We start from the raw sequence: 16,018 nt of genomic DNA, 5'->3' as shown, positions 1-16,018 counted from the left end.
ACACTATGTCCAGTATGGAAAACGTGATGTTGTTTGTGTGTCTAACAGTCTATAGATGCTCTCTGACAGAGTGCCTTTACTGTCTCTCCCTCAATGAGAACACATGCTGTTCTGCAGCGTGGCATCCCGTGGCTCATTCCTCTTTGCGACTGAATGCATCTATCAAGAGAAGAGGCTTCCTTCCATCTAATCAATATGTAATCAATGTTCTCCTCTGTGACTAAGCTGATGTTTCCCCAACAAGCCTGCAACAGAAGGAACTCAATGCCGACGCTCAATTGCTGGTGTTTGTGAAATGAATGTATGACATTCAGGAAAACAAATAAATTGCTATGTCTGATTGTAATTCAACCACTTTACACATTTCAGATATAAGTGTGCATACATTTATTCTTCAACAGAATTTTAAGCCTGAAGAAACACTATGAAGAAACACTATGAAGAAACACTTTTAGATGAGTGACAAACTTGAAAGAAATAAGACGGAGTCACTTTTTGGCATTCAGTTTGTTTTTCAGTTTTCCTTACGTGAAAATGTGAGATTTATGAGCTTCTGTTTCCCAACTGATTTGATCCCCTGCACCACTGAGTGAACAAATATCAGTGAATAAACGTTCCAACAGCACCATCTAGTGGTGATGTTGGTCCAAACATCAGAGTGTAAAAGTGTGGATACTCTATTTGCAGGGGTCTTTTTGAGGAGTGAAAATTAGCACATAATGAAGGAATTAATAATGGAACATTTTCTTCTTATATTTTGAAACCAAATTATAAAAACAGTAAATTACAAAAACATGTTTTTTTTTTATTCAAGAATTTCACTGAACAGCTTCCTCTTCTTGGACTCGCCGGTCTGGATTTCCTGCCAGTGAGCTCTCCTGTGGATGAAGTGGGAGAGGGCAAATTTGGCCCACACATGCCGGGCGAACTGGTCTGACCTCAGCTGGCTTTCACTCGACACTAGAAAGGAACAGTTTGAGGGAGGAGAGGGAAAAGGTTGAAGCACGAGCAGCCATCCCTTACAGTCAGGGTATTTGGAAAGTTGGGTGGCGTATTACCTAGTTCCTGTGCGATGTTGTGCCTGTGACTGACCGAGGCACCGTTCCATATGGCCTCCAGCACCCGACTGCCCAACCTGGAGCACGCCATCTGAACGTACTGACCCTGAGGAAAGGGTGGTGATCCGTGGAAAGAAAGTTTTAGTAATCAATAAACCAGTAGGTGATTATAAGATCAGTGATCAGTAAGTGATTTTCTTGTTGGTGTGGCTTCCTGTCTGTCTTTGTGCTTCGATTGCAGGTACCCTCCCTTGATTGGGGAAAGGCTAACGGTGCATGCAGGCTGCTGATTGGAGGGAAGCTGGTGCTGCACTTTATTGGAGGAAAGTTGAGGGCGCTGCAGAGCCCTCTTTCTCACCTCCAGAAAGATGTTTAGCGAGACTGAGAAATTGTGTGGGTTTTTTTTTTTTTTTTGATATATTGACATTTTGTTTTGTGCAGACCTGGTTAGTTTGGAGTGGAGAGTAACCTTTTCTTTTGAATAATAATTTTCTCCAGTTTTTGATCAAGATGATTTTGTTTAGTATTTTGGCCTGTTTTCTCACTGAAGTTTGACAGTTTTATGTTTAGTAATGAATGAATTATTGTGGACAGCAAATGTATTTGGTTGTGACTCATCATTGGGAGGGAGGAAGGAGAGGGTCACTTTTGTGCTGTGTTTTAACAACCCTACCTAACGAGGACATGGTAACGGAGAAGCATCACAGTGACATGATACTGATGTTCTTGAAAGAGAGAGTTTTGACATCTTAAAACTTGAGACACCACAAAAAAAAAAACAATATTTAGGTCATTTAAGTATACTTGAGAACTTCTCTTCATAAATGATATACTTGCTCTTGTACATCTAATTCCAACTGTTGTGATTTATGTCAGAGTTTTTATTATTTATTTTTAGTTTATATTACATACTTTATGAGGGAAATTCTGATTTACACTGTTATTGAGAGACATGCTTTTCACACACAAAGGCCCAAATCACACACATACACAAACATGACCGGAGGACATGTACCAGTGGAGAGAAGTCAGAGTGGGGGACCCTCCGTACCCCAACCATAGTCCCTACAGAGTGAGCTACTGCCGCCCCATTATGTCACCAGTGTTTATTATTAAGCACTTTTGAGTTAGCTTTACACAAAGGAGAGTCTGAACACAGTGGGGTCTTCAGCTGCTTTTTTAAATAAATCATGGGAATATTCACTTTGTTCTTTTTGCAGCATTGTTTTTTTTTTGTTTTGTTTTTTAAATCACCCTGGAAGTTTGTTCAAAGCTGCTAAAAATAAGAATAATTTGGAAATGAAAGACGAGGAAGGCGGAGAGATGCACAAAACATCCCGTTGAGAAAAGTTCCATTCTTCTGTGTTCTTTTATACGTCACTGTGATTCCGGACCGTTTCCTTCTCTTTGATCAGAAAGACAGAAGTTCACGTGTGCCTTCAGCTCTCTAATATAATCAGACATTTTATTTCATCATCTCCTCGAGGCGCTTTTGTCTACAGAGAGAGAGACACTGGAAACGTATTAAGAAGAGTTCCAGCAGCAGCGTTTGAAGCAGAGCTGCAGTCTGTGTCCTGACTGCAGACTTCACTGTGAAATGTGATCCCTCAAACTGAAGCGACAGCAACTACAACTTGTAGGTCATGCTTGTAGTCATCTTTACATTTTTTTTTGGAGAGATGGGAAAGAGAGAGGGGGATGACATGTGCCAAAGTGTTGTTGATCAGGTAAAACCAGCAAGCATTGCACCACGGCCTGTAGCCTCTGCTGCTGGAGTGCCTGCTCTACCAACTGAGCTACACTACACCCAAATTGCAGTTTCTTTCCACCCCAACAAATCCATTTAAGGACCAAAGCCAACTAATTGCTGTTTTTTTCTGTTAATACATTCCATCTTCCCCAGCCTGTATGTGGCAGCACCATCTGATTTGTTCCCACTAACCACAGTCCACACACACAAACATCTAAAAACTAGAATCACTGCCTTGAGCCCGTATGCCTCCAGCAACAAGTCTGGTTGAGATCAATCGATGTTTGCTGCAGAACAGTAAAGAAACTGTGGCTGGGCAAAGTGATTGACTAACAGTAAACAGCTACTGAAGAACAACAGCAGCCTCACAACGAACACAAAAAGCAGCATTGGAAGTTCTACATTAAATCTGAGAGGTCGCACCCAAAGCCACCGTTGCAATTGCAGGAGTGCAAATAAACTGCAGTTCCCTTAAACGTCCACTTGAGGTTGGCTGCAACGATGCCCCATTTAGTCCCATATTAGCGTGTCCATTTTTAGCCTCGACATCTTCTTCTGTTATTGTAGTATTTATTGGGAACCCCCCGGCAACAGACTCTACATATTGTATCTTTAAAGACGGATTTGAATCAAAATCTCAGATTTTTCTTTTGCAGAATATGAAAACCGCAGCAGATGAAGAGTTACGCAAGATGTAGAGTATTGGTATGTATCATTCCGATTAAAAAAATAAACCAATGTAAATAACATTTTCGCCAAGCATTCCTGAGATTTAAAGAGAAGTTCATGAGAAAGGGCAGGATGCAAGGTCACAGTGACCTTGACCTTTGACCATCAAAATCAAAATCGGTTCCCCCTCTGGTCCGAGGCGACATCTGTGCCAAACTTTTAAAACATCCCCCCTGGGCCTTCCTGAGCTATTTCACTCACAAGACAGGGACTGGAACAACGGCCAGGAGGAACGTATTTTCATAGCACTAAATGATTTCACAGTGAATTGACTTTCACTTCACTTCATCATTTTTAATCCTATTATCCTTTTCTGTGAAATCGTGTCATATTTCAGCTCACGAGTTCTTGAGTTCCAGCCCTTCAAATGTTTTTTTGACCTTTAAAAAACTAATTCGAATTAGTTCATGCTCAAGTCCAAGCGAACATTTGTGCCAAACACGAAGACAAGTCCCTCCAGGTCTTCCTGAGATACTGTGTTCACATAAGTGGGAAAGACAGACAGACGACCCGTAAACATCTGGCCCTTGGACACGCCCGATGCCGGCACGGAGAAATAACAAGAGATATTCACTGACACAGCTGGTCTTTGTAGTTTTTCTAACACGGTGACCAACCTTTGAGGATTATCTTTATTTGTTTATTTTGTGAAAAAGGATGCGGGATGTGAAACAGTTTTAACTGAATGAACTATAATATCCATGTTAGATAAGGAAGCTGACAAATAAACATTCACGTCCTGTACTGTATCTTCTTATAGGGAGAAGTAACCTCTTAAAATGTGAATCGGATTCATTAATGTTAGATTTAAAACGTATAAACCTGTAACCAGATACACCAAGCACACCCATCACCATAGCACAGGCCTATTCAAACTTGGGCTCCCCGGGTCAGATAGGGCCCTATTATCTTTCTAAGGTCCTTTGAGGCTGCTGAGGTCAGTCCGTTGTGTCTGCAATACAATGAATATTACTGAGGTAATGAACATGACGGCTTCCTCCAAACACACATGCTGCACACCCCGGTTAATTGACACTTTACCAAGTAAGTTTGTTGAGAAATTTAGTTTTTCATGTATGTATTTTTTTCATTGTCTCGATCCATGATCAGTTAATAAATGTGTACTCTCCTCTTGCTCCGCCCCTCCTGCTCCTCCTCATTGTCACACACACACACACACACACACACACACACACACACACACACACACACACACACACACACACACACACACACACACACACACACACACACACACACACACACACACACACACACACACACACACACACACACACAGTGCTGAAAAACACTCTTATTCTGTCCCTCCTACAAACGCATTGGCTGTTTTAAGAGGACTCCTGTTCAGTGGCAACTTGTGCAGCTGTTAGTAAGAGATTGAATTCAGTTACAGGCTAAAAGAGCTGATTGCCTGCAGTACAAACAGACAACTGGATGAATAGTATGAATCAAAATTGGAATATGGTACAGTCGGTGAAGGAGCTTTGTATTCACTGATAACATTGTTTTTCTACGTGCTAAATTCATGAAACATAAAGCAGCTTCAACTAAACTGACATCCAGTTGATGTCCGTTGTAGTATTTTAAAAGCGCGTACAGGAAGAGCTGACATCTAAAGTGAAAACATCCTCACAAAGCCCCCGGTGCTCGTACCTCCAGTCTCTTGAGGATCTTCCCTCTTCCCTTGTCGCTCGATGTGGTGATGAGCGCCTGCAGCACGTGGCTGCCTGACGGGTGAGAGGCCATGGTCAGGAGGTCAGCGGGGGACAGGGTGCGCAGGCTGCTGAGGAGGAGCGAGCGCTCTTTGAACCTGGCGAGGGCCTGGACGAGGAGGGAGCCGTGGTAACAGATGGAGGACAGCGGGACCTGGAGACCATCAAAAGAAGGACGGATATGTAACCCGCGCAGTTATTCGACATGATCATAAATGCAGGCTGCAGTCAGTTTTCATCTCTTTGTTGTTTGTAATTAACTGAAATGTCAACACTACAATTCAAATCCAGCCTCAGATGCTCTGATTAGACTCCTCTGAGGTGTTTACCTCTGTCTGTGTGCCGCCCTCTGCTGTCTCAGAGTGGTAGTACACGTCATAGGTGAGCAGGGACATGAAGAGAGGGAGGCAGCTGACGTGTCGAGAGCCCGGCTCGGCACAGTGAAACGCCTGTGAGGAAACACATCAGCGGGGGTTTCCATAAGCCACGCATCAAGCTGTATTATCTTTATTTTGTTGTCACACACTTGAAATCGGAGCCATAAAGAGGGAGAATAAAAAGAAACCAGGGTATTGTTCTATCAAGGATTCATGACCCAGGTTGACCGCCAATAATAAACTCTCTTTGATACTTACACGGAGGAGGCTCTGCATCAAGTCCTCCTGTTTCTCTTCACTCTCTGCGCAGCTCTGCGCCAGCTGCACGATCACACCCATGTGACCTGAAGCCAAGATGGCCTCCACGCCTTGGATCAGCTCATCAAACAACTTCAGGAACTGTAGAGGAAGTCAAACAGAGAAAATGCAGTCACGTACGACATCATGGAATCCTGCACCATGTGACCTGCAGACACGATAACTAACCAGTTGGTATTTGGCCGAGGCCGCAGTCAGCCTCTGTACGGGGAAGTTGGCGATGGGATGGAGGGCCAAGTCTACCAGGTGACCCTGCAGGTGGTTCCTGTATAGATCTCGGAGAAGGGACTTGTGGGACAGCTGTATGATGGTTTCAATGAGACGACTGGAGGCCTGGTCCTTAAGAAAGACCAGGAGCGGACTAAAAAGAGAAAAATCACATGACATGAATTTACTTCACATGGCATACCTTTACAAAATAATCATAGAAGAGGAGATCAGTCATCTCTGACCTGACTCCCGGGGCGGCACTGCGACTCGCCAGGTACTCCGTGATGCGTTTGAGGAGCTGTTTGCAGAGTTTGGGTCGTTTTCTGTGACAAACAGTCAACATGGTCTGGAACACGGCACTGGCAGCAGCATCTGTCACACTTACTGGAGAGGAAAGAGAAGCAGAGAGAGAGGGAAATGTTACTTTCTGCTATTCTAAGGAAGCCCTGCAGCGAAATAAAAGTTAGATTTACTGTCAGTGTATCAGCAAAAGTACAATGTGAGTTTCCTAGAGGTCTAATAAATGTCGAGGAAAGTTTTTCTTTTAGAGCCAGAGCAATAAATCTGTCTGGCTTCATGTCTGATAGAAGCTTAATGCAGATATGTATCAATACATGTCTGTATCCAAAGGTCACACTTCTGTAGACTGGAGGTCATTTTGAGCATTTAGCTCATTGCAGTGGATACAGACAGGTCGATTTTTAAACTGTAAATGTCCCTCTGAGTATGTATCTACGTACGTACGTTGTTTTAAAAAATGAAGACAAAAATAAATAAAAACGTAAGTACCCGACCCGTACAATACATTTGCTTAAAATGCAGATGTTGTTATCAGTATGGGTCTAGCTATGAACCAGAGATGTTATTGACAAAGAACGAAAGAGCTGAAAAAATAACCCCAAGTGGAGATGGTCCAGAAGTGTATCCATCTCAAATGGTGATCACAGATACGAACAGTCACAGGCCACTAAGGCCTTGACTTCTGACGTCAAGTCGGCAAGTCGGGCACCTCATTCTTTGCCGAGTTTACAAGTTGCTGATCCGACTGGAGCAGGCGTCATTTGTATTTTACAACTCGCAAACTCGTTTTTTCCGATGTGTCAGACAACAAATGAACGCACCATAATTCCTTTTCTTGCACAAATCGACATCCTGCCCTCTCTGCCTGGTTTAAGGTGCTGGCTCAGCAGCCAATAGACAGAGTCAGGAAGGACATCAGTTAACAGTGGACACCTGAATAAATGAGGCCTCGGCTTCTTAAAGTGGCTTCCACTCAGACATCTCTCTCTCTCCTCTCTCAGGCCTCCACCTGCTGGTCGGGTTGTGTTCTGCACTTCACAACACTCCACTGATCCATACATTGTATTCATCACTGATTTGTCATACTTACATATTTTACGATAGTTTTACATTTAGTTTATAATGCCTTCCTTTAAACCTTGTTTGGTTCCCTTCTTTGTAACTTACTTTTAGCCATGTGTGACAAAAAAGATAAAACATGCTGAGCATCTATGAATAATCTCTAAATAGATTGATACAAAGATGATTGATTTCCTCCTCGTACTGTTACCTCTAATTGTAACTAAGTGAAGGCAGAAAACCTCTCTGTACTCTCATACCCACCACAGAGCACTTTGTCTCTTATTGGATGAAATGGACTTCATGAAGCTTGTAAAACTGTTTCTTGTTTTCACTTCCAAACTGCACAGACACTCGTGATGTTTTCTCAGAGTGACTGGGCTTAGTGCACTAAAGCATGGTGCAGCTCCTCTACCGTTAAACCTGCTCCAATGAGATGCAAAGAAACCACCTGAATGTTTAAAGGGTTTGCAAAGAGGGAAATGTACCCTTGACTGTGCTGCCACAACATTGTCTGCTGATGGAAATTATTCAATAATATGCCTGCTCCGAGTTTAAAACTGAGCCTCTTTCTATTCAAATTCATCTCAATAAAACAGAAACCCAATTCACAAATACTAGCACTGCTATTAAAGGAGCATAACATGACCTTACTATATCATTAGACATTAAGGAAACATGCAGAGCACCAAGTACGTCCTTCTTCTAAAGCCATTTTTCACATCTGCACTCCTGAAAAAAATCTAGATCATTTCAGGAGGACTGCTCTGGATGCTCTCCTGACCTGCCTGTTCACATATGCTCCTCACAGCTGGAGAATATCCCTGTCAGACAGGAGGGGGGGGGGGGGGGTCTCCTAAGGTACATCTTTACATAAAAAACAACATGGAAGGAGCAGACAAAGCAACAGAGACTGCTACACGACTCTATAATGGCAATATAAAACCTTTATATCAATGCTACGTATAGTTAGACGGAATCATATTATCAACCAAAGAGTGGAGAAGAACAGCCTGATGAACAACAAAGATTATTCAGCAGTTTAATCACGTGCATGGAGATCGTAGCAGCCTTGCGCACACACTACGCACCGTGCAGCAGTCACAGTTTATAAACGTCACTCCCCCTCTCCCTTTGGCTTGAGCTGAATTCTCCGCAGAATATCCTGCTGCGTTCTCACGTCAGCTCATTCGGACTTGCTGCAGAAAAAATACTCGAGGTCTGGCAGGAGAAACTCTGGAAGTCCGTGTCTGTTTGAGTCACACAATGCAGCTCCTCCGGGATATATCAGCATATTTTTTTTTAGCAGTTTTCTGCAAGTGTGAATGCACTTTGATATGCAGGGGTAATTTGAATGAAAGTAGACGTGTCTTCAGTGAGTTGGAGATAACTGAATTTTCTCGGGGAGTCACAGTGACTCTTATTTTCTCAACAATGTTACTTTGATGCAACCAAACGGTCAGTAAATAGTATGTTAAGTTTCTAATGGTACGTGGGGTTCAATCTTTAGGGGTTGTTCGGGGATCAACGGTAGTAGCACACTTTTTCCCACTAGTGTGGAGCCGGTCTGGAGACGTTACACAGCACAGGGATCTGAGAGGTATTTTATCAGGATGCTGTCCTCCTACTGGCTCCAATTATTCACTTCTATCAGACATTGAAATCAAACCAGTATCACTTATGTTAGCTTTTGAGTGCAAGTCTCGTAGCAGAGAAAAGACATGGACAGGAGTTCTACACAAACATTAGCAGAGCTAGTTGCACTAACCTGCAGAATTTACGGTAATTGTTGTAATATCATTAGCATAAAACGTTTTTTGAATCCGACCCTGAGTGCGGGCAGATAGCCGTGGTCAGAGAAGTACAACTCACGGTAGTATGTGCTGCCTTATCCCTGTTCTTTGTTCATCTGCCCCTCAGGCTTCTGCTATGTCTATGAAATAATGAGTTTCCTCTCGTCCCTGTGCAGAGCTCCGTTAAAAGCCACTTAGCTTTCTCTGCAGCGTGCATGCACTCATCCTCAGGTTATGTATCGACCATTTCATTTATTTTGATATCAAACCACAAGGTCAGATTTATCATATAAATAATAACCACAAACTTGATGACATTGGATTGAAAAAAAAACAATCTGCCCTTGAGCACTTCCTCTGGGACTCCCGTCAGAGTCCTCACATGCATTTAGCATGCTTAAACGGTTTGCTGATTTCCGGGAGCAATGTCAGAGCCGTCAGCAGGGTAAAGGAAAAACAAATGACAGCATGGCCAGAAGCTCTTTTTTCAGAGAAGGAAAAGAAAGACAAGAGAGAAGCTCGAACTCCACAGAAAGAGTTTAAACAATTATAAACTAAAGTCAAACAGAACATTTAACTAAAGCCTGTTACACGGTGTCTAAGGCGAGTTTATGAAACTGTAACTTTTATGATCACAAAGTGTTCTGCACTCGTGACAGACTAAATCATAGACAGATTATAGTTTAAGGGTTCCAGGACTGCCTTTTACTCTACGAACACACTATTTACAAAAATCCTACAAGATTCTGGATTCATGATTTAAGGTCTATCTTTGAATTAGTACATACTTCTGGGTGAATTTCTTGTTGCTCCATCTGACATTCTACTGAGTGAAAGAGCTAGCATTAGCACTTGTGACTGACTGATTAGCCAAAAGAAATAAATCTTTTTTTGGAAGTTATGAATCTATTTAACATCTCTTTTATTCCTCAATGGAACTGCACAGGTAATAGGTCACATTATAGGTTGAACAAGTTTTGAAATTATATTTGACCAGAGTGTGTAGACTTTATATATCCACTGTATATCATACATATATCTTAGAATCAGAAAGAAGAAAATTGTACTTCCTGTTTTGAATCAACAGTTATGTGTCAGAGAAATCAAACCAGTTTGTGTTCTGGACCTGAACACTGACATTTCTCCTCTACAATCCCCGCTGTAACTTGTGTCGGTGTGTCCTGACCATCAAACGCCCCTCTTTAAAATGTGAGTGCAGCTCTATTAAAGTAAAGGGCATGAGTGAGTGTGTGAGTGAGTGTGTGAGTGAGTGGGAGAGAGATGATAAGAGGTGAATGTGAGAGAAAGGTTAGCAGGGAGGTTGTCAGTCTGGCAGTAGGCTGGCTAACGTTTAACTTTCAAGGCCAGGCCGCCCCTGAGCGTGGACAATGAAGCAACCTTCAACGTTTCCACCTCCATCTCGCCTTTTACTACACATTATAAAGCACTACACGTCCCTTCAGATACCTAAAATTAAATAACGCTGATGACAACACCCAGAAAGAGTTATGGATACAGATATTTCCCTCAGTTAAAAGAGGTAGTCAAAGACATCCCCCCCCATTATCCCAGAGTTATAAAACAACATATAGATCTACATGTTACGTGTGTCTGGATCTAAGCAAACATGACTCACGGTTGACATTTTCCATCAGGGTTTCGGTGAGGTTCTTCAGCTCGTACCAAAAAGACGTGGGGATTTCAAAGTCTGTGAGCTGAGGAGCGACGTTTCGCTCTTTTGCACCTGGAAGAGAAGAGGGAGCGAGATGTGAGGGGAAGATGCTGCGTGAGCTGAAAGAGACAGGTGCATGTTTTTGTTCTGGAAACAAAAAGAGTGGTTAAGTGTGGGCTGCTCAACAACAGTCAACAGATGCAGCTGCAGCACGCAGAGTGACTCACAGCTCTAAGAGACCAGTAAGTTATTTATTTCTCTGCTGACGTGATACAAACATTTTGAGGTTTAGCATGACTTTTATGTTCGATCACATTCTGACATTGCCTCTGATGTTCATCACGAGTCAACATCTATCCGGCATGTGATTACAAAAAAATCAGTTAAGTGTACAGAACATAGTGTAGTGCTTTACTTTTTTTTTCAGATTTGATTTTGGGCTTTTTGTGCTTTTATTGGAGAGACAGGACAGTGGAGTGCAAAATCAGGGGGGGGAGAGAGAGAGAGAGAGAGAGAGAGAGAGAGAGAGAGAGAGAGAGAGAGAGAGAGAGAGAGAGAGAGAGAGAGAGAGAGAGAGAGGGGAATGATATGCGGTGAAGGAGCCAGAGCTCGGATTCGATCCTGGGCCGCCCACTTGGAGGACTGAAGCCTCCGTACATGTTGTGCGCGCACTAACCACTGCACCACCAGCCCCCTGTAGTGCTTAACTTTAAGTATAAAAACTTAATTTACCACATCTTGAAGAATCCTAATGAACCAATTTATGGCTTTTCTGCATCATTTTCTCATGTTGATTCACTCATTTGTGCTTTTTTTGTAAAGACAAATATTTGTGCATTTGGCACCAAATTAAGCATCCTTGGGTTTCATGAAAGGCGCTATATAAATCTAAGTTATATAAATATATATATAAATCCAAGTTATTATTATTATTATTATAAAATCACAAAAAGAAGTTAATTCATAGTGATTTTAAAATATCTGGTGATTACTTCAGGGGTGCTAAAATTACATTTAGAGGTGCCTCAGTCTTACATGGCCGACACTTCACAGTAATACTGAGTTTCTAATCTCTATATCCACACACCTGCATGTGAAAGCCAACATCAGGACTTTTGCTGATTGTGGTTTTCTGGTTTTAGTAACAGTAGTTTTTGTCAAATCACATTTGAGAAATACTTTTTGAACACCAGGCTTCTTGTAGGATTTTTTCGTAAGTGGTCTGTTTGGGAGAGCAAAAGAGGGGCAACATAAAAGCGTGCAGCCCAAAGTGTGTCACAAAAGAACAGACAGGGAGGGGAAAAATAAACAGGAAAGGACTATAATAGATACATTCTTAAAAGACTAAAACAGGAAACACTGTAATCAAGTAACACCTAGGGTATAAAATGGGTACTGCAGTCCAGATTCAAAACACTGGAGAGAGCCGTCTCCCCCCGCGCCCTTGCAAAAGTTAATTCAGCATGACTTTAAATAGTGCAAATATTTCCAATATAAAAATGATCTAGACGAGACATGACTCAAGTTGCAGCCCAAAAAAACTAACATTTTGCTTCAATTTTAAATTTCTCAAACCCCCTTATTACTGGAACTGTAGCATTGAGTCGGATGATTAATACTGTACAAATATTCAGAGTGACAAATGATTCTTTTGAACATTTCTGAAGTTGCCCTCGCTCTACTTTGGGAAGGTTGGAGGTTCGGTTGTCTTAACTTTGAGAGTAGAAAATTAAAGTAAAAATGAAAAAGGACAGCGTTAGGTGGAACCATGAATCATTTGTGTGTGCGTACCAGGACGGGACTCGCTCCGTGGGGGTCCGAGGCAGCCGGCCAGCACGTGCAAAAGTGTGCGGACCACGTGTGAGCCGTGAACGTGTTTGATGAACTCTGGGCAGTTTTCTCTCACCACCTGGCTCACAGACAACACCTGGGCCTCCAACACAGCAGAACCCTCCTCCTCTTCTTCTTCTTCTGTGGTGGCAGACGGCTCCTTCTTTGACGACTCTGTAAATAAATCAACACGAAGTGGACACACACGAGCTGAGCTGCCACATGTTTTAAAATATTATTTTTCTATCCATGTATAGCTTCTGAAACGTGTGACCTTACCCGTCCACCTGGACATCTGTCTGACTGCACTCTCCACTATGTGGCCGCCACACTTGTCGCAAGACACCTCTTTGAACTCGGACCCTGATTCTCCACCCAGTTCAACCAGCAGCTCCCCCACCTGGTCGGGACTGGAGAGCGGGAGCAGCCGCTGCAGCGTGATGCTTCCCGTCTGGTCCTTAGCCACCAAGAGCGCTTTACCTTTAACTTCAGCGAGGACATTCTCCACAAAAATATCTAAAGAAGGTCAAGAGACAGAGCAAGAGATTCCACCGTTACAGAGTGTGCAGACAACGTTACTGTAGCAGGACTCAACAGAACTCTTTATGATAGTAGTTACTAACTTTAAGTAGTTACTCATTTTCAGTAACGTGCCCAACACGGCTCATAACATTAAACAGAGTAAGGTTAGTAAGAAATGAGACAGTCTGTTTTAAAGAGAGCTGAAAGAGTCAATTCAAGAAGTCGATGTTTAGAAAATAAAAGATCATCTATTTTGATAATCATTATTCAGAGTGTAGTATTTCCTTGATCAAAATCAATCCCACTTTGGGTTTTAACTGCAGACTGATTGGTAAAGGAAGCTATTTGAAAGCTTCCACACTGAACCAAGAGAAATGTTTGATTTTTAAAGGGAGAAAATAATCAGACAATAAATCAACACATGAAGCTGTTGTAAGCTGAAGCGACAGTTTGGATGTTTTTGGTAACATTGGAGATCCAATCCAGTTAAAGCAATATATAATACAACCTTTATTCTGCCAAACAAGGTGGAGAAGTTTCTCAGAGGCTCAGGTCTGAAAACAGGTAGCTTTCTAAGAACGGTCTTTAAACACAGCCTACAATATTTTTGAATGAGTGTAAAGTTAATACGTAAAGACAATCATTACTAATTTGTCTACTAGGGAAATATTTCAGCCTGTGTCAATAAAAGATTTTAGGTTTCACCTATTTGTTGTCTTGTATCGTGGACTTCTTTAAAAGAGGAATGTATTCTAGAGCAGTGAAGTCCCCCAAATCCAACTTTCTTTCTTTCGTTTGTAAATTAAAGAAAGGACTGCAACCAAAGATTGCATCGCTAATTCAGGATTCGAGGCGAGCTTGTTTGGACAAACGGGAGTCATGGAGCGCAGATCTCTGTGAACAGAAGGTCTAGGTGGCGTCATGTTTCATTCCTGTGCTCTCTCAGATCTCCAGAGCAGTTCTCACCTCTCTCCTCGCGATCCTCAAAGCCTTCACTCAGTCTCTCCCCGACTCGGCGGAAATATCCCACACTCATGGCGTCCAGGCGCTTCCTGCCACCGTCTCCCTGACCCTTATCTCCTTCGCCACCTTCCCGCCTCTTCCTCTGTCCTCCTCCTCCTCCTCCTCCATCTTCACCGGGATGTCTCCTCTTCTGCGGCTTTCTCTCCTCTGGTTTAGCCAGCATAGCTCAGAGGAACCCAAGACGGACGTGTTTTATCTTGTTATCTGAGAGGCTCAGTGTGATCTTCAGGCTGAAGTGGGGAGCAGATGAAGGGGACACATGAGGGGATCAATGGTCTGCTTTACGTTCACCAGACAACATCAACACTGGTTTACACTCATGAGTCTGAGGTGTAACAAGTTATATATCATAAGTGGTATAACTCCAAACATTTCAGTCTGTATTTAGTGGAGAAAAAAATAACACAAGAACAGCTTTTTAAAACTATGAAATCAATAGAAGTGGAGTAAAGAGTTTGAGAATTTGTAATATGTTAATCCTTTCAAAGCTGGGTCCATGATAAAGGGAGATTGTAATAAATAAATGTATGTAAACAAAAGATATTCAACTGGAAGGTGCAAAGAATGAATGCCGAATTAACCTCTGGCTACAGATAATTCAGACTGTGTGAAAAAATGAAACAAACAAGTTCAGTTTGGCTGCCTGTAAACGTGAACATGATAAATGTATATATTTCTGAAGGGGTTTCGTCTCTAATATTCAAAGAAGTGGAGGAGACATCATAACTCCCTGCAAACTAACTCGTCGACATTTGACATAAAAGAGAGGACGTGTAAACAAATGTCTACCGGGCTTTTAAATGAAACATTTCTCTTTATCCATAAGAAATATGAAGCGATACAAAACAGTAATTACGGCTGTTTAGAAAATGTTGCTGTACTCACGTGTGAAACGCGAAGGACCAGCGGTGTATTGTGTGACGCGCAGTGATGACGCAAAACTGGCGACTTCTGGTTTTCTTCTTCTTCTTCTTTGTTGTTGTTGTTGTTTATTGACGTTTTGCGAACCAGCTTAGAGGCGCATTGCCGCCACCAACTGGACTGGAGTGTAAAACAGGAGATTAGACCTGACTTCTGTTTGTGGGAGCCCAAAACCTTTTTCTATCACTCACATTTATTTATATATTTTATAATTATGAGATTAAAAAAAAATCGAAATAATGAATATGACTTTAGTATCTCATAATTTCTTTTTATCTCTTTATTATTTTTATTTTTTTAACTGGCGGAAATGGGCTTCCATAGTTTTCTCCTGATCACGGGCACATATTTAGCTGTTAATAATCAATAATCATCAGAAAATTTAAACTAGGCCTATATCCGCAGTTACTAATATCTAGCCTAATACCTTTTACTAACAGATTTAATCTAATTATTGACTTAATAGTGACCTAATTACATTTATTTTTTGGAATCAACATTGATTAAAAATGTCTCCTGCGAGATGATAACTAGAAGTGGGTAGGCATGTCCAAAAATAAAACAAATAGGCTACCACCAAACCAATACTTTGTTGAGTATTGATAATTAAGAGGTTTTTCAGCTATATGAAAACCATTTGTTGTGAAAAAAACAATGTGATTTGATTAATAACCAGGGGCATAAATGGGGAGATCAGAAGAAGGCTAATAATAAAACATTCTC

The 16,018-nt window shown here is 41.9% G+C and overlaps 1 protein-coding gene across 1 annotated transcript; it reads right to left on the bottom strand.

Annotated features, from left to right (window-relative positions):
* Nucleotides 1-363: 363 nt before the first annotated feature.
* On the bottom strand, nt 364-15,334 carry LOC109998533 (nucleolar protein 9). The gene is made up of 12 exons (XM_020653418.3): nt 15,260-15,334; nt 14,318-14,604; nt 13,109-13,345; nt 12,791-13,003; nt 10,964-11,071; nt 6,418-6,559; nt 6,134-6,326; nt 5,906-6,046; nt 5,600-5,719; nt 5,212-5,424; nt 1,059-1,164; nt 364-960 (listed from the first exon to the last, which is right to left on the bottom strand). The coding sequence occupies exons 2-12, from the start codon at nt 14,535-14,537 to the stop codon at nt 806-808; spliced, it is 1,848 nt and encodes a 615-aa protein (XP_020509074.2). The 5' UTR covers nt 14,538-14,604; nt 15,260-15,334; the 3' UTR covers nt 364-805.
* Nucleotides 15,335-16,018: the final 684 nt, after the last annotated feature.

Source organism: Labrus bergylta, chromosome 4 (genome assembly GCF_963930695.1).
Source record: "Labrus bergylta chromosome 4, fLabBer1.1, whole genome shotgun sequence".
In the NCBI taxonomy this organism is placed as follows: Eukaryota; Metazoa; Chordata; class Actinopteri; order Labriformes; family Labridae; genus Labrus; species Labrus bergylta.
The sequence above is the reverse complement of the archived record's forward strand: the minus strand, read 5'-3'. Positions and strand labels throughout refer to the sequence as shown.

Bases quoted from the DNA above. Each gene is read 5' to 3' on its own strand.
- LOC109998533 (XM_020653418.3), bottom strand. From the start codon at position 14,537: ATGCTGGCTAAACCAGAGGAGAGAAAGCCGCAGAAGAGGAGACATCCC. The intron at 6,327-6,417 runs GTCAGAGATGAC...TTCTCTTTTTAG, and splicing joins AGTGCCGCCCCGGGAGTCAG to TCCGCTCCTGGTCTTTCTTA. The intron at 1,165-5,211 runs GTACGAGCACCG...CCCTTTCCTCAG, and splicing joins AGATCCTCAAGAGACTGGAG to GGTCAGTACGTTCAGATGGC.